Below are 16,664 nucleotides of genomic sequence, written 5' to 3'. Positions count from 1 at the left end.
CTGAGTCATAAGAAACACTAACGTCTAAATGCCAAGTTGAGCGGCTGCTGTTAATGATGTGTTGCTTGCTTGAGGGGGAAAAAACTAACTACAAAAATGAGTTAAATCCCTTTTTCCACAACATTTTATTCAGCATATTTAATATAACATTTAGAGCATTTTCAGGACACAACTTTTGTTTTTCTCTAAGTGTCCACGTAAATTAAACACGAAAGTGAAAAAAGATAAGCGCTTCCTAGAAGGAAGATTTGGGCTGCATTTGTAAAAAGTATATCTTTAATAAGGATGCCAATTTCTCATTCATGTTTATATTATTGTACATTGCTGGAATAACTTGCTTGTTGTCTTGACTACTGGGTATTACATTTTAAAAATACAGCCAAAGGAAGAGAAGTGGAAGGAGGGGGGGGGGGGAGATAAGAGAGAGAGAGGGAGGCCTTTGTTCAGTTACTTTGAAAAACGCATCTTTTCTTAGTACCACAAGTCACTGATCTAAAAATAGGTGAAAGGAATAGTTTGTAAGTTCATCGTTTCTAGTGCAATGACTAACAGTAACCTCAACAAAGAGGGATGCAATTTAAAGTATTGAGGGCCCAGAGGCTTTACTGAGGACGGCAGCGTAGAGATCTGAACAAAACCACTGTGCCGGCGCTCTACACAACAACAGAAACATGTTATTAACTCTTCCTATACAATATGACAGATAAGACATTCACTCCATGCTTTGAAATTCTATTTCTGACAACTATCACCCCCCCTCCCATGGTATGTGGAGCCTCTTCACCTCCTCCGCTGGCCTCTCTTTCTTTCTCTATCCATCAATCCATCCTTTCTTTCTTACAGTCTCCAGGGGGTTTGGAACTCCGAGAAGGGGAGAGGAGTGCAGTGCGTTGTCTCAAAGTTCCGCATGTACTTCCGTGCCTGAGAGAGAGAGAGGGAGGGGGAGAGAGAGAGAGAGGGAGGGGGAGAGAGAGAGGGGGAGAGAGAGAGGGGGAGAGAGAGAGGGGGAGAGAGAGAGAGAGAGAGAGAGAGAGAGAGAGAGAGAGAGAGAGAGAGAGAGAGAGAGAGAGAGAGAAAAAAAAAAAAAAAGTTTAAAGATAATGTATTCAGTACATGCAAAGTTATGGATTCAATTTGGCTTTGGTCCGTTTGGCTTCGAGGCTTTTGCCCCTCCGTACTGTTTCCATTGAGGGAACTCAAACCTAATTTAGCAGACTTCACCCTGGCAGAATAAGGAGCGGCATTGGCGCTTGGTAAATTGATGGGGGGCAGCAGCTCTCATTCAGTGGTAAATGACTTCAATAAACAGAGCTAAGTGAAACACATTACTGCCGAGGGGCATAGGTGATCCTCGGTTACTATGGCAACCTTAAATGTGGTTCCTCCGGCACAGTAATGGGGAGTTAACAACCATGAGTTAGACAGAGAGAGGGAGAGAGAAAGGAAGGAAGGTTGGAAGGAATTGGAGGTGTGCATAAAGAAAGGAGAGGTGAGCCATGCAGAGAGACAGGGAAACCATGCTTGAAACCAGAGGAAAGGAGGGATAGAGGAAAGGAGGGACAGAGGACACGTAGACTTTAGAAAGAACAGTTATAGAGAAGACAGGTGTCTTCGGGTGATGGGTTTTAAGATTGAAATAAAAGAAACAAGCCATGACTGAGGGAGGATAGAGAGAGAAGGGTAGATAATAACGCTGTTCCTCACCAAGAAAAGTGCCAGCTGCCGCCTTCCCTCCAGTGTCATATCCTCACCTGAGGAAACACCAGGATTAACAACCAATAGGAAACACTCTGGAGGTAGACATTTCGTGACGTTAGAATTATAAGGTTCTATCTCCATTTTTGGTCAACATTTAGTTTTTTACATCATCTGATCCATTAGGTGTTTATTAATGCCTGTGTGGTGTTATTTTTAAAATGTTGAATTTTTTTAGTTAGTAATTCATAAAATACAAAGGTTCCATCTCACAAAACAACACCCTAAACAGAGATAGAACCTTATAATTCTAAGCTCACGATTTGGCTCTGAAGATGGTGTTACACACACCGGGGTCGCCAACTCTCATGCTTCTGACCTGTGTCATGCTCTCACCTACAGTCTCACACTGCCCAAACAATTCTCATGCCAAAACACGCTAATTCTAATTTATACACCTGTATACACCGTAATGTACATAGCTTACTGCCATGCATCTGTACTGACTGACTGTACTGATCTGTACTGACTTATATAACGCCTCATTCCAAAGCGCTTTACAATGGCCTCTCATTCACCAATTCACACACCAATGGCTGCAAGCTACCATGCAAGGCGCCGGCCTGCTCATTGGGAGCAGTTTGGGTTTCAGTGTCATGCCCGAGGACACTTCGACATGTGGCCAGCCGGGGCTCGGACCGCCAATCTGCCAACCTTGCGATCGTTAGACGCCGTCTCTACCTCCTGCACCACAGCTACCCCTCTAACTACCGTACTTGCCATACTGTACCTATCACTACCATGTTTTATATCACTATTTGCACTTCTGGTTAGATCGCTGAACTGCATTTCGTTGTCTTGTACTGTCTTGTACTCTGCAATGACAATAAAGTTGAATCTAATCTTATCTAAATTGTTAGTCACGGTGTAGACATTACAGTGTTTGAATGTTTAATCTCATATACTATGTCTACCGCTAGCTAGGATGTATTCACGTTATTATTTGAGGATCTTACCGACGCTCCAGGGGAAGAACACGTCTCCTTCTGTCTGATAGGACTGCAGTACAGACACACACCAGTCATCATCCACCTCATAGCTACTGTAGACAGATGCTGTGGAGACACATTTACATTTAGATTTTGGTGCAATTAGCAGACGCCTTTATCCAAAGTGACTTACAAGTACATTTGACTAAGTAAGTGAATCATCTATCCATCAATCATAGCAGGAAAAAATTATCTATGCTCGGGGCTGGGAAACTGTACAGGGGTGTAGAGGGGATGTAGAGTGTAATAAATAAATCATAATCATCATCATCATCATCATCCACACAGGTTGTCCGGTTAACACCTACTGTACACAGACAACGTGGAGACCGAGATCAACATAACATAAACGCACGCACACAATTAACAACTCGTGAGCTTAGAATGATAAGGTTCTATCTCCGTTTAGGGTCGTTCAGAGATATTGAGCGTCAACGTTTTTACATTCCATTATGTTTTGTGAGATGGAACCTTTGTATTTTATGAATTACTAACTCAAAAATGTCAACATTTTAAAAAATAACACCACACAGGCATTAATAAACACCTAATGGATCAGATTATGTAAAAAAAACAATTTTGACAAAAATGGAGATAGAACCTTATAATTCTAAGCTCAGAACTACTGCACACTGAGGACAGAGAGAGATGGCAGGCGGACCCGTTCTCTTACTTTCTTCTAAGTGGTTGGAGGCGCCGAGCCAATGTCTGACCGCCCTGATCCCATCATCTGTCATGACCTTGGGGTACCTGTGAGACAGGAAATGACATCTCAGAAGGGAGGAAGACATCCTAGACCAACCGAATGAGTCTACGTAAAGCTCTACTAATGGTAATAATGATGTCATAGTCTCTATTGTGACACACCCTGAGACTAATGGAACATGGAGAACAACAGACCTGAATTGGAGCAGTTTGAGCAGGAGGTCGTTGCCTCTGTTGGACATGATGTCTTCTGGACCCCTACAACACAGCGCACACACACACACACACAGCCATTCAGAGAGGGACTCACAGACACCAGGTAGTGGAGCTGGTTACTGGCCACGCCGGTGTGAACTCACGGTGCTGAATACTCAAGTGTTCTAATAACAATGACTCACGTGGTAGTGATGATCTCATCTTTGGTTCTTCTAATTAGAAGCACTGGTCCCTGGTACCTGATGGAGAGTAGGTGGAACGTTATTCATGTTGGGGAAGGAGGGGGGGAGAGAGAGAGAGAGAGAGAGAGAGAATATACTCAGAGCTAGATCAGAGCAATAATAATAATAATAATAACACATTTTAGTTATAAAAGAACTTTACATAAGAAATCTCAGAGTGCTACAATTAAAAACAGGAAGATAAAACAAACATTTTCAATTAAAAGGCAAAAAAAAGGCTCTATTAAAAAGGTGGGTTTTAAGGCCTCGAGCAAGATGAAATGTAGAGATTATGGCAAAAAACACTTTACAACATGAAAATATAATTTACTTATATAAGGTACGGTACATACTTTTACCTAAGAAAAGAGTGTGTGTGTGTGTGTGTGTGTGAGAAAATGTCGCTCTCACTTGCACAGCTGGTCTGCGTTGTTGAGGTTCATGTACTGTCGAACTGTGTGTGTCACCAGCGGTCCTGAAAACACCCAGTCAAAACAATTCAGCACACAGACCTACTAATATACACATACATTGACCCTTGAGACCCCTCTATTGATCATTGTTTATTCATTTGATTATTCTCCTTTGCTTTTTTATATCTTGTGTTTTTAATGAATCCCTTTGTTTTTATGTATTTGTCCTGTAAAGCAGCACAGTCAATCTGCTATGTGTGTGTGTGTGTGTGTGTGTTCTCTATGTGTGTGTGTGTGTGTGTGTGTGTGTGTTCTCTATGTGTGTGTGTGTGTGTGTGTGTGTTCTCTATGTGTGTGTGTGTACATTTGTTACACAAATAAAGTTGGATTGACTCACTCCAGCTGTCGGGCATGACCTTGAGGGCTAGGGGCAGCAGGTCATCAAAGGAGGCGTCCAACACCAACGCTTGGATTTCTGGGTATGACATCACCGCCCAGCTCGCTGAGAGACAGGATGGGAGGAGTGAGAGAGGTTAAACAGGGGTAGAGAAAGAGAGAGAATGGGAGGAGAGAGAGAAAGATTAAACAGAGAGAAAAAGTGGGTGAACGGGTGAACATGGGGTAATAGTGTCGGGCCGTTAGTGTTGCCACAGACATTAGGGACAGGCGTTGGACTGAACAGAATCACATCCCCTTCTCTGTCTGTCAGGGTTCCCACATCTTCTGAAACATCAAATTCAAGCACCTTTCAAGGACTTTCAAGACTTAAGAGGTTAATTCCCTCCAATTCAAAGACCCAACACACTGACAGCATAGTTTGAGACAGATCTAGATGAGAATTTATATAATAGGAACTCTCCGCTCACAGACAACAATTAAAAAGAGAGGCTTGAATGTGTGAACACTAGATGGTCTCTTGCCTTCTCTACCACAGCCCAGCAAAACAATATATTGTGAAATATGTGTAAAATTAAGCAATACAGACAGAGACTTATTTACTAGTTGACGAGCTAAGTAAAACATTTTTGAATATATATATTTTTTGAGAGAGAGAGAGAGAGAGAGAGAGAGAGAGAGAGAGAGTGGAATTCAAGCACTTTCAATGACCCATGTCAATTTTCAAAAACTTTCAAGACCTTGATTTTCTTTTCTCAAATTCACTAACTTTCAAGGATTTCAAGGACCCGTGGGAACCCTGCTGTCTGTATGTGAGACTAGAGTCCATACCTGTGAATCCCCCTATGGACCAGGCGTACACCACTATATCAGTTAGCTCGAATCCCAGTTTGTGCACCGCAAACTGGATCACCACGTCCATGGCATTGGCCTCGTTCTGGGGGAAGGGTACTCCCTGAGAGGAGAGAGAGTGGGAGGGGGAGAGAGGGAGAGGGAGAGAGTGGGAGGGGGAGGGGGGGAGAGAGAAAGAGAGAGCGAGAGAGTGAGAGAGTGGGAGGGGGAGAACAGACATTTTTTCCAACAACAGTACTTCCATTTAAGGGCAGATTAAGGGACAGGTTCACATTCACGAGCACAAGGTAATAGCAACTGTGTACCTGGACTACCATCTACAGACTCTAGGATAAGCTCTAGCCAAACCAGATTTTCCACTTGCCGTATTCACATACTATTGAGCAGCATTGTAATGACTTTATAGCTGAATGGCGGGGGGGGGCGGGTAGAATTCAAACACAATGGGCCGGTTTCACAGACAAGGCTTAAGCCTAGTCCTGGACTAAATCACACTTTCAATGTAAAAATCTCCATTGATTGAGATTCTTTTTAGTCTAGGATTGGGCTTAAGCGTTGTCTATGAAACTGGCGCAAAGTTATTTAGAAGAGGCTCTTATCCAGAGTGACTTAATTAAGGCGCATTAATATCGTTTTTTTGTTTGGTACTTTTGAGTTTTCTGTTAAGATGCGTAAGTGAAATGTTGTTTATAAAAGTTTAAATGTTTTGATTATGTACTCATGGGGAAAAACCATACATGTAAAAAGGGTAGGCGCAATAAGCCATGGCTTCAGCCTACACCTTTTTGGTCCTGGTGTTACGCATTGTGACTGTGTACATTTTTTAAATATCTGTATTATGAATTGTATAAGTAAAAAATAAATAAAAAAGGGACCAAAATAAACATTCTCAATCAATCAATCAATCAATCAATCACTTATAAATCTCTAAGTAAAACAACTATACATCACAATCATCACAAGCAAGACTTCCTGTACACGGCTGCTTACCGTACTTCCTGCAAAGCCAGGATGGTTCCAGCCGAGTACAGAGTATCCACCTGCAGCATAGACCGACAAACAACCACAGGTGGTTATCATTTAGTGGTCTGTAACCACATATTACATGTATTTATGTTGTACTTTTTTTGTTTGTTTGGTTTAGCAGACACCTTTATCCAAAGCGACTTACAACAAATACATTTGATTAAGTAAGTGAATCATCTATCCATCAGTCATCATGCTATGACCAGGGGTGATATATATATTTATATATTTTTTATTTTATTTACAGTAAAGAAACTGCACTGGGGGGTAGTGGGGATGAAGAGGTCTTTAGGCGGGTTAGTAAAAATGTAGCCTGAAGAGATGGGTTTTCAATCTACGGCGGAAGATAGCTTGTGTTGTCTGTTATTCAAACAGGCTCCTTACCTTCTAATGGAGTGTTCATACAGCCCACCTCATAGAAGCCTGCGTTCCCCTCGCAGCAGATGACCTACAGCAGAAAACAATGAGATAAGATATATAAAGTAGACCGCAAAGAACCATGGGTAATGTCGTTCTTCTGGTTCCGAGAGCGACGTAGGTAAGTTTAGAGCCTTACCAGAGTCTGGCCGCTCTGTCCTCCGCCCCCCCGGTGATCCACAAACATGGTGTCTATTTCGTTCCCGTCACACGCCACCAACTTGTTCCTCTGGCCCTCAAACTACACACAGACAGGAGGGACCAACATTAGATACACTAGAATAGAGACTGATGAAAGAGTGTGTGTGTCTGTGTGTGTGTGAGTGCTTATTTAGAGTTAGAGGTGCTTATTCTAGAAGTTGGCTGCACCTTTGACCATAGCCTAGAGGAAGCCTTTTCAACCAAAATCTTGAAATACCAACAGCTGGAGCAGGCCATATCACAACTGGGTTACAGATGTCAACTTTTAGTTTTCATATTTGGCAGCCTGGGCCATGTTCATAAGTTTGTTGTTAGAGGCCTCTTCAAATGGCTGGTCTACCTAAGAGAAGGGCCAAACAGTTAGCAAAGTATTGCTCAGTATCCGCTGTTATTGGTAGCCGCTCAATATGGAGAAGGCGGTGCTTCTTGTACCCATGAGCTGGATACTGTCTGTTTTACAGTATTGATACTGGATCTGTCAACCCACTGGTATCATCTGGTGTGAATAACATCCTGTGTGTAGGCATAACTGGTTGTTGGCTCAGCACTACTTTAACTGACTGTTTCCATAATGTCAAAATGCACAGATAGAATTTATGTCCTTTAGATATTGTACATGTATGTGGACATAAATAAAGCATTTAAAATGTATCACCTCCTCGATAAGCCTCGCCTGGCCCTGTTGTAACATGGGTCTCATGGCCTTCTGCAGTAAACCCACGGAGCCAGGGTACAGCATCCTCCTCCCAAACGAGTGGGTGATTAGAAAACTGGAGAGAGAGGAGAGGAGGAGAGGAGGAGAAAGAGAGGAGGAGAAAGGGGGGAGGAGAAAGAGAGGGAGAGAAAGAGGGGAGGAAAAAGAGGGGAGGAGAAAGAGAGGGAGAGAAAGAGAGGAGGAGAAAATAGTGAATCAGCAGCTTTGATTATAGTTTGCCACTATTAAGAGGAGAATATTCATATTCATTAAGACAATTAAAAGGCCTTATGTGTCTTATAACTAAGACAAATATGCTGACGCCCTACTGCTCGCTCGCTATCGAGTCGGACTGTCGCCTTTTTTCAGTGTGTGAGGCCGACGTGAAAATGATCTACCAGCAACATTTTCAATGTCTACATCTGTAAATATGTATATAGATTTATTTTTTTAAATCAACACTTCCGCTATCTGTTTCAAAGCAGCAACCTCACTATAATTATATTATGTTAATAAGTTAAAAGAACATCAGGTGAAGGAAGGGCATCAAATCAGTTTGAGGGAGAGATTTTAATTAACCCAAAACTCGACTGTGAAAGACGAGGTTTCTATGTATCGTCATCTTGGTGCGTTCTTCTAGCATCAACATCTAATGATTATCTTCCTCTACCCTACCATCTCTGTCTCTCTGCGTCTCTCTATGTGTGTGTGTGTGTGTGTGTGTGTGTGTGTGTGCATGCGTGCATGCGTGCGTGTGGTGTGTGTGTGTGTGTGTGTGTGTGCACGTGTGTACGTGTGTGTGTGTGTGTGTATGTGTGTGTGTGTGTGTGTATGTGTATGTGTGTGTGTGCACGCAACTGTGTCCTGCTACGTTTCACTTTTCTAATCGCTCATTAAGGATGGATGACAGCAGCAGACTGAACCCAGAACAGTTTATAATGAAGTGAAATGGAACGACAAGGCATTTGAGGCAAACTCAATATACAAAGATAGGGCTGACTGTAGCAGCTACACGGTAGACACGCACTAGAGCCGTAAGAAAAACACGCGACCAGTAGGTTCAACGTCGCAAAAAAGTCCAGCAAAAGTTCCGCCATGCACACGCACACCGCTGAGGTAAGGTCGGATGTGTAATTTAAGCGTACGAGTTTTACTCTCGTATAACGGGATGGAAACAATGAGCTTGAAACTTGAGAGAGCAGCTGAAAAAGGACATGGACACTCCATATTACATTACTGTAGTGTAAGTAGTATCTGTAGTGCGACTGTAGTGTGTTTGGTGTCATACCTGATGATGTGGCATGGTAGAGTTCGTACTGTGCTGAGGATGTTGTCTGCTGCCCCTCTCAGTCTGGGCTCAGGCTTCAGCAGAGAGACGCCTGCCTTCGACAGCTTCCTGTCAAGACATTCACAAACGCACACTGAGTTGTAAGGTAAGGAGGACCCACACCACCACCTGTATAACCTTTCAATTCTTCTGAATGAAAAACACAATACCACCACCAAGCGACACACACAGTCAGTCGATCGTCATCAAAATAATTGTTAGAACCATCGTCGCCGTTTAAAGTATTGTGGCTTAACTTAACAAACTTAATATAAATCGAACCTGCTGTCTCCATTTCTGGGATGATTGGAAAAGCTAAATAAGTATGAATATGAAATAATATTTTTCTAAGAGGATATTATAAATCCATCTACGGTACATGTCAGTGTTATAGCACTGCAGGTTTGTTTGGGTGTCAGTTCTACTTTACCAGAGTATTACTGAAACACACACACACACACACACACACACACACTCACGGATTGCTGACTTCGTTCCAACTGAAGTCTACAGGCCAGTGAGAGAAGTCAAAGTCGTAGCTCCTCAGTTTCTTCTACAGAGAGAAAACACCAAGTCAGTAAGAAGAGCCAGAGAGGCCAAACAGGCCTGTTGCCAAACGGGTACCATGGTGATGTCGCTGCGTCACCTTGTTGCTAGGTGTATGGTTCTTCGTGGTCTCCTCCAGAATGCTGAGGAATTGCAGATACTCAGAGTTTCTCCAGCGACCCAAGCCTGAGAGAGAGAGAGAGAGAGAGAGAGAGAGGGAAGAAAGAGAAAGAGAGAGAAGAAAGAGAGAGAGACAGAGAGAGAAGAAAGAGAAAGAGAGAGAGACAGAGAGAGAGAGAGAGAGAGAGAGAGATAGAGAGACAGAGAGACAGAGAGAGAGAGAGAGAGTTTATAGCAAGCCTCAAGGGTGTAGTTAGTGCACCTGGTTGCAGCACACTGACTATGTGTTGCAGTCACAACAGTGTCTTTATCCCACAAGTGTGCAACAACAGCAGATGCAGAGCAGCATATGGAGACTTGACTAGACATTTATTTATTTAAGAGTATCCATTCAAAATGTAATGACCCAGACAGCATTAAGGCCTAATTGTCTCACCTCTCAAGCAAGCCACTCCCAGTAGACAGACCAGCACGGTCCCCAAATACTGGCTGCAGGGAACCAGCTTACTACTGCAAATGTACCCTGACACACAACACACAGATCAACAGTTAGACCGCACACACACACAAAAACACTCACAACTACCTATGCATGCACCACTGCATACATAGCGACTACCCAAGGCTGTGCAACCATATAGAGTTAGGGGCTATATAACGGTACATTGTAATAGCATTACTGCATGAATATATATATATGTTACGGTACATGTGGGAATACGGTACATGTGGGAAAACTAGGGTTAGGGTTAGGTGCTACGGTTAGGGGTAGGGGTAGGGTTAGACATGCCAGCATGTACCAAGTCGACGTAGCACCTAACCCTAACCCTAGTTTTCCCACATGTACGGTAACATACTGTCATCAATGATAGGCCATAGGCCAGCGTCAGTGGGTGAGTAGACACACACACCTTTCCTATAGAGATAGCAGAGGAGGAGTGGGGAGCTGTAGTAAGATATAGACCACAGCGCTGACGCCTGGAGAGAGATCACACACACACACACACACACACACACACACAACATTATTAGCTACATCTCAAAACTGATTTTGAGAAAGTCAGTGTGTCCATTTGCCATCTATCAAGCTCCAGTGTTAAACAAAAAAAAATCAAAAACAACAAACACTTGTTATTGTAACAGTTTCACTAACCCAACCCAGGATGCTGTCGGGGTGTTTCTCCAGACTCTTGGCTTGGTAAGTCCATCCCTAGGGGGTAGAAACGAGTATACATATTTATGTATATAGATACATAGAACATATATATACACACATATATACATGTATATATATAGAAATATACATATTTTGGCATACTTAGCTATCCAACCCACAACAGAACAGTAGGCTGAAACTAGCTCATTTGACACAGTGCACCAAAAAATATGAAGGTATAATATTATGTGAAAGTAGATTAGTCAGATGTCAAACTACTCATGCACATTTCACCTCTGTCATTCCCTGCCTGCAATTGCGATTCCAAAACACACACATGCACTGACACTTCCGGAACCTGAGCGCGAGCGATAAACGCTAAGGGTAACACACACACACATCTTATTCCTGAGATGTCTGTTTGGTAACATTAAAAACATTAAAAACATGCACAATATGACCCGGTACCGTACCCTCCTGCCGGGCCTGCCCTCGGGCCTGGGGGGCTCAGGGGAACCAGGGGACCGGTGCACTCGCTGCAGACGAGGCCCGAACAGACAACGAAGCCACATCCAGCCGGCAGCCATTCTTCCTCCGTATAGGGTAGCTACGGAAGCCGAGACGAACGGCTCTTACCGTTCCGTAATGCATAAAGGAGTTCGGAGTCATGGAATATTTGACGTAATCGTTTTTATTGTATTGTACAGACTAATAATAAAGGGAAATAAATTCACATAAATTACAAAATCTTTTTGAACAATTTATTATATTCCGTTTAATATAATAATAATAATAATAATAATAATAATAATACATTTTATTTATAAAAGCACTTTACATAGGAAATCTCAGAGTGCTACAATTAAAAACAGGAAGATAAAACAATAAACATTTTCAATTAAAAGGCAAAAAAAAAGGCTCTATTAAAAAGGTGGGTTTTAAGGCCTCGTTTAAAAGCATCCACAGACTGTGGTGCCCTGAGGTGGTCAGGGAGAGCATTCCACAGCCTGGGAGCAGCCGAGCAGAAGGCCCGATCTCCCATGGTGCGGAGCTTGGTCCTGGGGGTCTTCAGGAGGTTGGTGGCAGTAGAACGGAGCGTGCGTGAGGAGGTCTGAGGGGTATGGAGGAGTTCCTTGAGGTAGGGGGGGGGGGGGGGGGGCAGTTCCATGAATGCACTGGTGGGTGAGGAGGGAGACCTTGAATTCGATTCTGAGGGAGACGGGGAGCCAGTGAAGTGATTTGAGGATGGGGGTGATGTGATCATATTTGCGCACCCTCATCAGGATCCTAGCAGATCTTTTAACAATTTATTATATTCCGTTTATTGTTCGATAAAGAGGTGCAGGGAACAGAGTGAAGGTTTTCCAGGGAGTTTGAAAGAGAACAAATCATAGTCCTGCATCAAGCTATGTCACTTTGACTTTAAATCCACAAAGCTGCTATGCCCCGGGTACATTGACCAGAGGTGAGAGAATCTCGTCTCAAGATGTTGCTGGAAAACCTTGACATGTTAATCAGCAGGTCATCAGCAGTGGTCTTCTTTTCTGAAACACACACATTATACACACACACACACACACACACACACACACACACGTGTGATGCTCAGAACTATGTGATTGGTGGGGGTGAAAGGGCCAACCAGTCAAGGGGCAGATGGGAAATAGTGACAGAACGGTAAACGCACACACAAACACAAACACACACACACACACACACACACACACACGCAGGTGACACAATGTTCTTTTCCTTACTGATCCAACTCTTTATAGACATCATCCTCCTCTCTAGGCTTCAGGTCCTGAGGAGAGAAGGAGAGAGAAGAGAAGGAGAGAGAAGAGAAGGTAATGAGGGAGGGGAAGGAGCAGGATGTAGAGGCAGAGCCGTGGTGGTGAGGCCAGATTTATGTCTGTCCAGGGTGTGATGCGACTGATTTGTTAATATCACTAATGTAAGGCTGACAGTTAAGAACCGACACCCGCCGGTTATCTGAGGGTGGGGTGACTGATGGGATGGGAGGGTGGGGGGCGGGGGGTGGGTGGGAGGGTGGGAGGGTGGGGTTGGGTGTAGGAAGACATATCTGCTGACAGTCAAGGGAGAGAGAGTCTTTGTAATAACACACACACACACACACACACACACAAACACACATTCCTGCGCGCACACAAACACACACACAAACACACACACACACACACACACACACACTCACACACACTCACACTCACACACACACGTCTGGGATGGGGAGAGCATAATAACTCACCATGTACACTGAGCCCTGGGGAGAAGTCTGCAGAAGAGAGAGGACAAGAAGAGAGAGAGAACAGGTTTAATAAACAAACACTGAGAGAGAGAGAGAGAGAGAAAGAGAGACCAAAAGAAAAGGAGGAGGAGGGAGAGGGGAGGCAGAATAGAAAAGGGGAGAGGGACAGAAAGGCTAAAGAAAAGAGAGGGAGGAGATGAGGTGGAGTGGAGGGACAGAGGAAGGGAGGAGGAGAGGAGGAGAGGAGGAGGGATTGTCATCAGAGAGTATTGAGACATTGAGAACATATGAATCCATCACCTGTCTGACATCCTCAGGATTCTCATAGATGTTCTCCACTTCCCCCGAGTAGTGAGAGAGAGACTGTTCAATACCTGTGGAAAGACAGGTACCGCAGGCAGGCACACACACACACACACACACACGCACGCACGCACGCACACACACACACACACACACACACACACACACACACACACACACACACACACACACAGACACACACACACACACACGCACACACACACACACGCACACACACACACACACACACACACACAGTGAGTGTGAGGTCAGATTCATTACATTGATCTCATAGTATGTCATGCCCCAGGTCACTCAACTGGAGTTGACAGATCCAAAGATGGAGAGAACACTGAAGAGATAGATGTCAAAAAAGAAACACGCCGGAAGACTCACCGCGGCGAGAGATGTGTCCCTGTCTCCATAGTAACACACCGGCAACCGCGGCAACCAGGGGCACCAGGAGGAGTAATAAGGCATACAGGGAGGGAAGATGGGAGGGAAGGAAGGAGGGGGTGGAGGGAGGAGGGGGTGGACTGGTGCTCTCTAGTTGAGAAAGAAAAAGAAAAAGCAGTGGGAACTAACATGAATAGTGTAATTCAACATGTGTATAAATGATCCAGTAAGTACAGGTTGTTAGTGCAGTGTCATCTGTTCCCCAGCAGAGGGCAAACCTGCTGTTTAATTGAGGTCTACAGGGCCCCCACTTGTCTCTTGTGAGCTCTCGTGTTTTTGTTCTACACAGAGGTTTTGTCTCAGCAGTCAGTACACAGAAGCACAAGGTTTATTATTTCCACATTGGCCAGTGATAATTGAAATGGTTCGATAGGTCTTATTGGTCATATTGAAATATTCATATTGTCATATTGAAAACCAGTGGCCTTGAAGGAAAGAATATAAGTAGATGAAGGAAGCCATTTAAGGCCCAAAATGCGAGAGGACTTTTGTATCTTTGGGTGTTCATGGTCTCAGGTGGCTCAGCAAACCTCTATCTGTGAGACACAGGAACTGTACAATACAGATCTGTCTTTATTCCCTCTGAAAAATATACTGTATTTTAAAGAGTCTGAGAGTTAACAATGTATCCTACCGAGCAACAAGTGGACTGCATTTACTAAAGCTACCCACATTCAACAGAATTTCAAAAGAATCAACAGAGAGTGACTACTGCGACGACAGCCACAGCAACCGAATTGAGATGTAGATCAAATAATGATGTGATCTGATGCATAGGCCTATAGAGAGGTTACCTCTCACTATGTACTCATTAGTTATTTTATATTTCAAATGTTTCTTGTGAAGAAAGATGAAGGTAGATATGATCATAGTATAGATACTGTACTATATTGCCCCTGTTGTATGTAGCACTTTGAATTGCCCCTGTTGTATGAAATGTGCTATACAAATAAACTTGCCTTGCCTATATAATAAGAAATAAGACATTTTGTAATAAGAATACAAAATCTCAGATGAAAAACATCACATAAGGGATGTTGCATAACTTCCCCCTACACAACTTTGTCTAGATAATTGCACCTGTTCTAAACTCCGAAACATGGTTATAATCCTGTGTGTCATAGCCTTTTTCTGTCTTCTAGTTTTGTTTTAAAGCATCACGATAAGAGTACATCACATATGTACATATTATGCGCATGTGATTAACTCATCCTCGTCAAATGATCCTTGTGTAGAAAGAGAGGGCGGCGAGTCTGGTTTGTTTGCATGTGGTGAGGTGAGGAGATGTGTAGGAGGTGTTAGTTACCACGGTGACAACTGTACCTGCGTTAGAAGCAGGGAAAAAGTCTACCTCGCAGACAAACCTATGAACAAACTGAATTTATCCAAAAGATTAGAGTTCAATAAAATACATGTTTTTCTTCTTTCAGAACCTAGCAATTAAAATGCTCTACAGCTGGGTTGTTATTTTGAAAGGCCTCACCCAACGATAACAACAATAAATATGAAAAAAAAAAAAAAACGTTGGAAAGACAAAGAAATTGACTAGAACTAAACAAAAAAAGTTTGGAAACATCATTTCAGTCGATTCTTCCTCCCCTTTAATAACACCAATTGGTATTGTATTTTAAGCTCAAAACGAGAGTGAATACCAACAGAAGAATATTGCAGGGGATTTTGGCAAATATGTTTGGGCCGCTACCCACACGTTTTAGCTGTGTTGCTCATTCCATGATTGCATGATCCTCACAAGTTGTACCTCGTTGTAAAGGTGACTAATCAGGATTTCCAACGATATAAAATACAATACCAATTGGTATTATTAAAGGGGAGCAATAATCAACCAAAATAATGTTTCAGAACTTTTTTTGAGGGGTTTATAAGCTTGGCTTGTAGTTTCTGTAACTGCAGTGTCAGGTTTTTATCTCCAGCACTTGTTAAGTTAGCTAGTTAATGTTGGGTTGTTATGACTATGCAATAGCAAAAATGTGTGTTAGCAAATAGGCTACTCATGGGCTACTCACACAATACTGGGGTTAGGGTTAAAGCTTTGGCCTTCAGACTTCCCCTTACCTGTCCTGTCACGACTGACTTTCAGCACGCTTCAATATAATCAATCATTATGTGCTGTGTGAGGTGTAATTGATCGGTTGGAGGGGGGTGCTGAGGACGATAATGGAAGAGTGTGGTGCAGGAGAGTTGACCTCCTGGACTGACCTGCACTGTTCTCCATGCCAGTGTGAACGCATGAATTATGATAATTGGGTGCAGTGAAGCGAAGCATAAATACCATCACTACTTTCCTTGCGCATCCTTCCTCTTTCCTCTCCTCTCCCATCTCCCTCCATCTCTCCCTCATTTCATCAGTACACTACTACCACTTCCTTTCTTGTGCTTCCTCCTCATCTACAGGAGAGTGATTTGTATCTGTGTGATTGTGGAAGAGGAGGAGGAAGAGGAGGAGGAGGAGGAGGAGGTTGGCTGAGTTGCAGACCGACAGACCTTGGAAATGCTTGAGTGCCCTGCAAATCAGCCACTTCCTCAAGACCGGAACGACGTTGCATCATGGATATAATCAGACAGCAGATGCAGAGCTTAATGA

At 43.3% G+C, this 16,664-nt stretch overlaps 2 protein-coding genes across 2 annotated transcripts in view; both read right to left on the bottom strand.

Moving 5' to 3' along the window:
- Positions 1 to 121: 121 nt before the first annotated feature.
- Positions 122 to 11,621, bottom strand: abhd16a (abhydrolase domain containing 16A, phospholipase; the record flags this gene model as incomplete). Its single annotated transcript, XM_080540335.1, has 20 exons — positions 122 to 921; positions 1,705 to 1,751; positions 2,712 to 2,810; positions 3,418 to 3,494; positions 3,645 to 3,707; positions 3,848 to 3,904; positions 4,298 to 4,361; positions 4,697 to 4,801; positions 5,527 to 5,650; positions 6,538 to 6,587; positions 6,958 to 7,021; positions 7,130 to 7,231; positions 7,847 to 7,961; positions 9,174 to 9,281; positions 9,692 to 9,765; positions 9,859 to 9,944; positions 10,315 to 10,401; positions 10,790 to 10,856; positions 11,032 to 11,088; positions 11,508 to 11,621. The coding sequence occupies 20 exons, from the start codon at positions 11,619 to 11,621 to the stop codon at positions 838 to 840; spliced, it is 1,644 nt and encodes a 547-aa protein (XP_080396461.1). The 3' UTR covers positions 122 to 837.
- A 1,166-nt stretch (positions 11,622 to 12,787) lies between these two features.
- g6fl (g6f-like) overlaps positions 12,788 to 16,664 on the bottom strand; it is a gene marked incomplete at both ends in the record, with an annotated part of 10,374 nt that continues 6,497 nt past the window's right edge. The window contains 4 exons of the mRNA XM_080540529.1: positions 12,788 to 12,838; positions 13,304 to 13,330; positions 13,604 to 13,677; positions 14,003 to 14,152. Coding sequence (XP_080396655.1) covers positions 12,788 to 12,838; positions 13,304 to 13,330; positions 13,604 to 13,677; positions 14,003 to 14,152 — 302 coding nt within the window. The remainder of the gene's footprint in view (positions 12,839 to 13,303; positions 13,331 to 13,603; positions 13,678 to 14,002; positions 14,153 to 16,664) is intronic.

The sequence above is a fragment of the Nansenia antarctica genome (assembly GCF_963989245.1).
Source record: "Nansenia antarctica genome assembly, chromosome: 10".
Taxonomy (NCBI): Eukaryota; Metazoa; Chordata; class Actinopteri; order Argentiniformes; family Microstomatidae; genus Nansenia; species Nansenia antarctica.
Note: the sequence above shows the minus strand (reverse complement) of the source record. Positions and strands in the feature narration are given on the sequence as shown.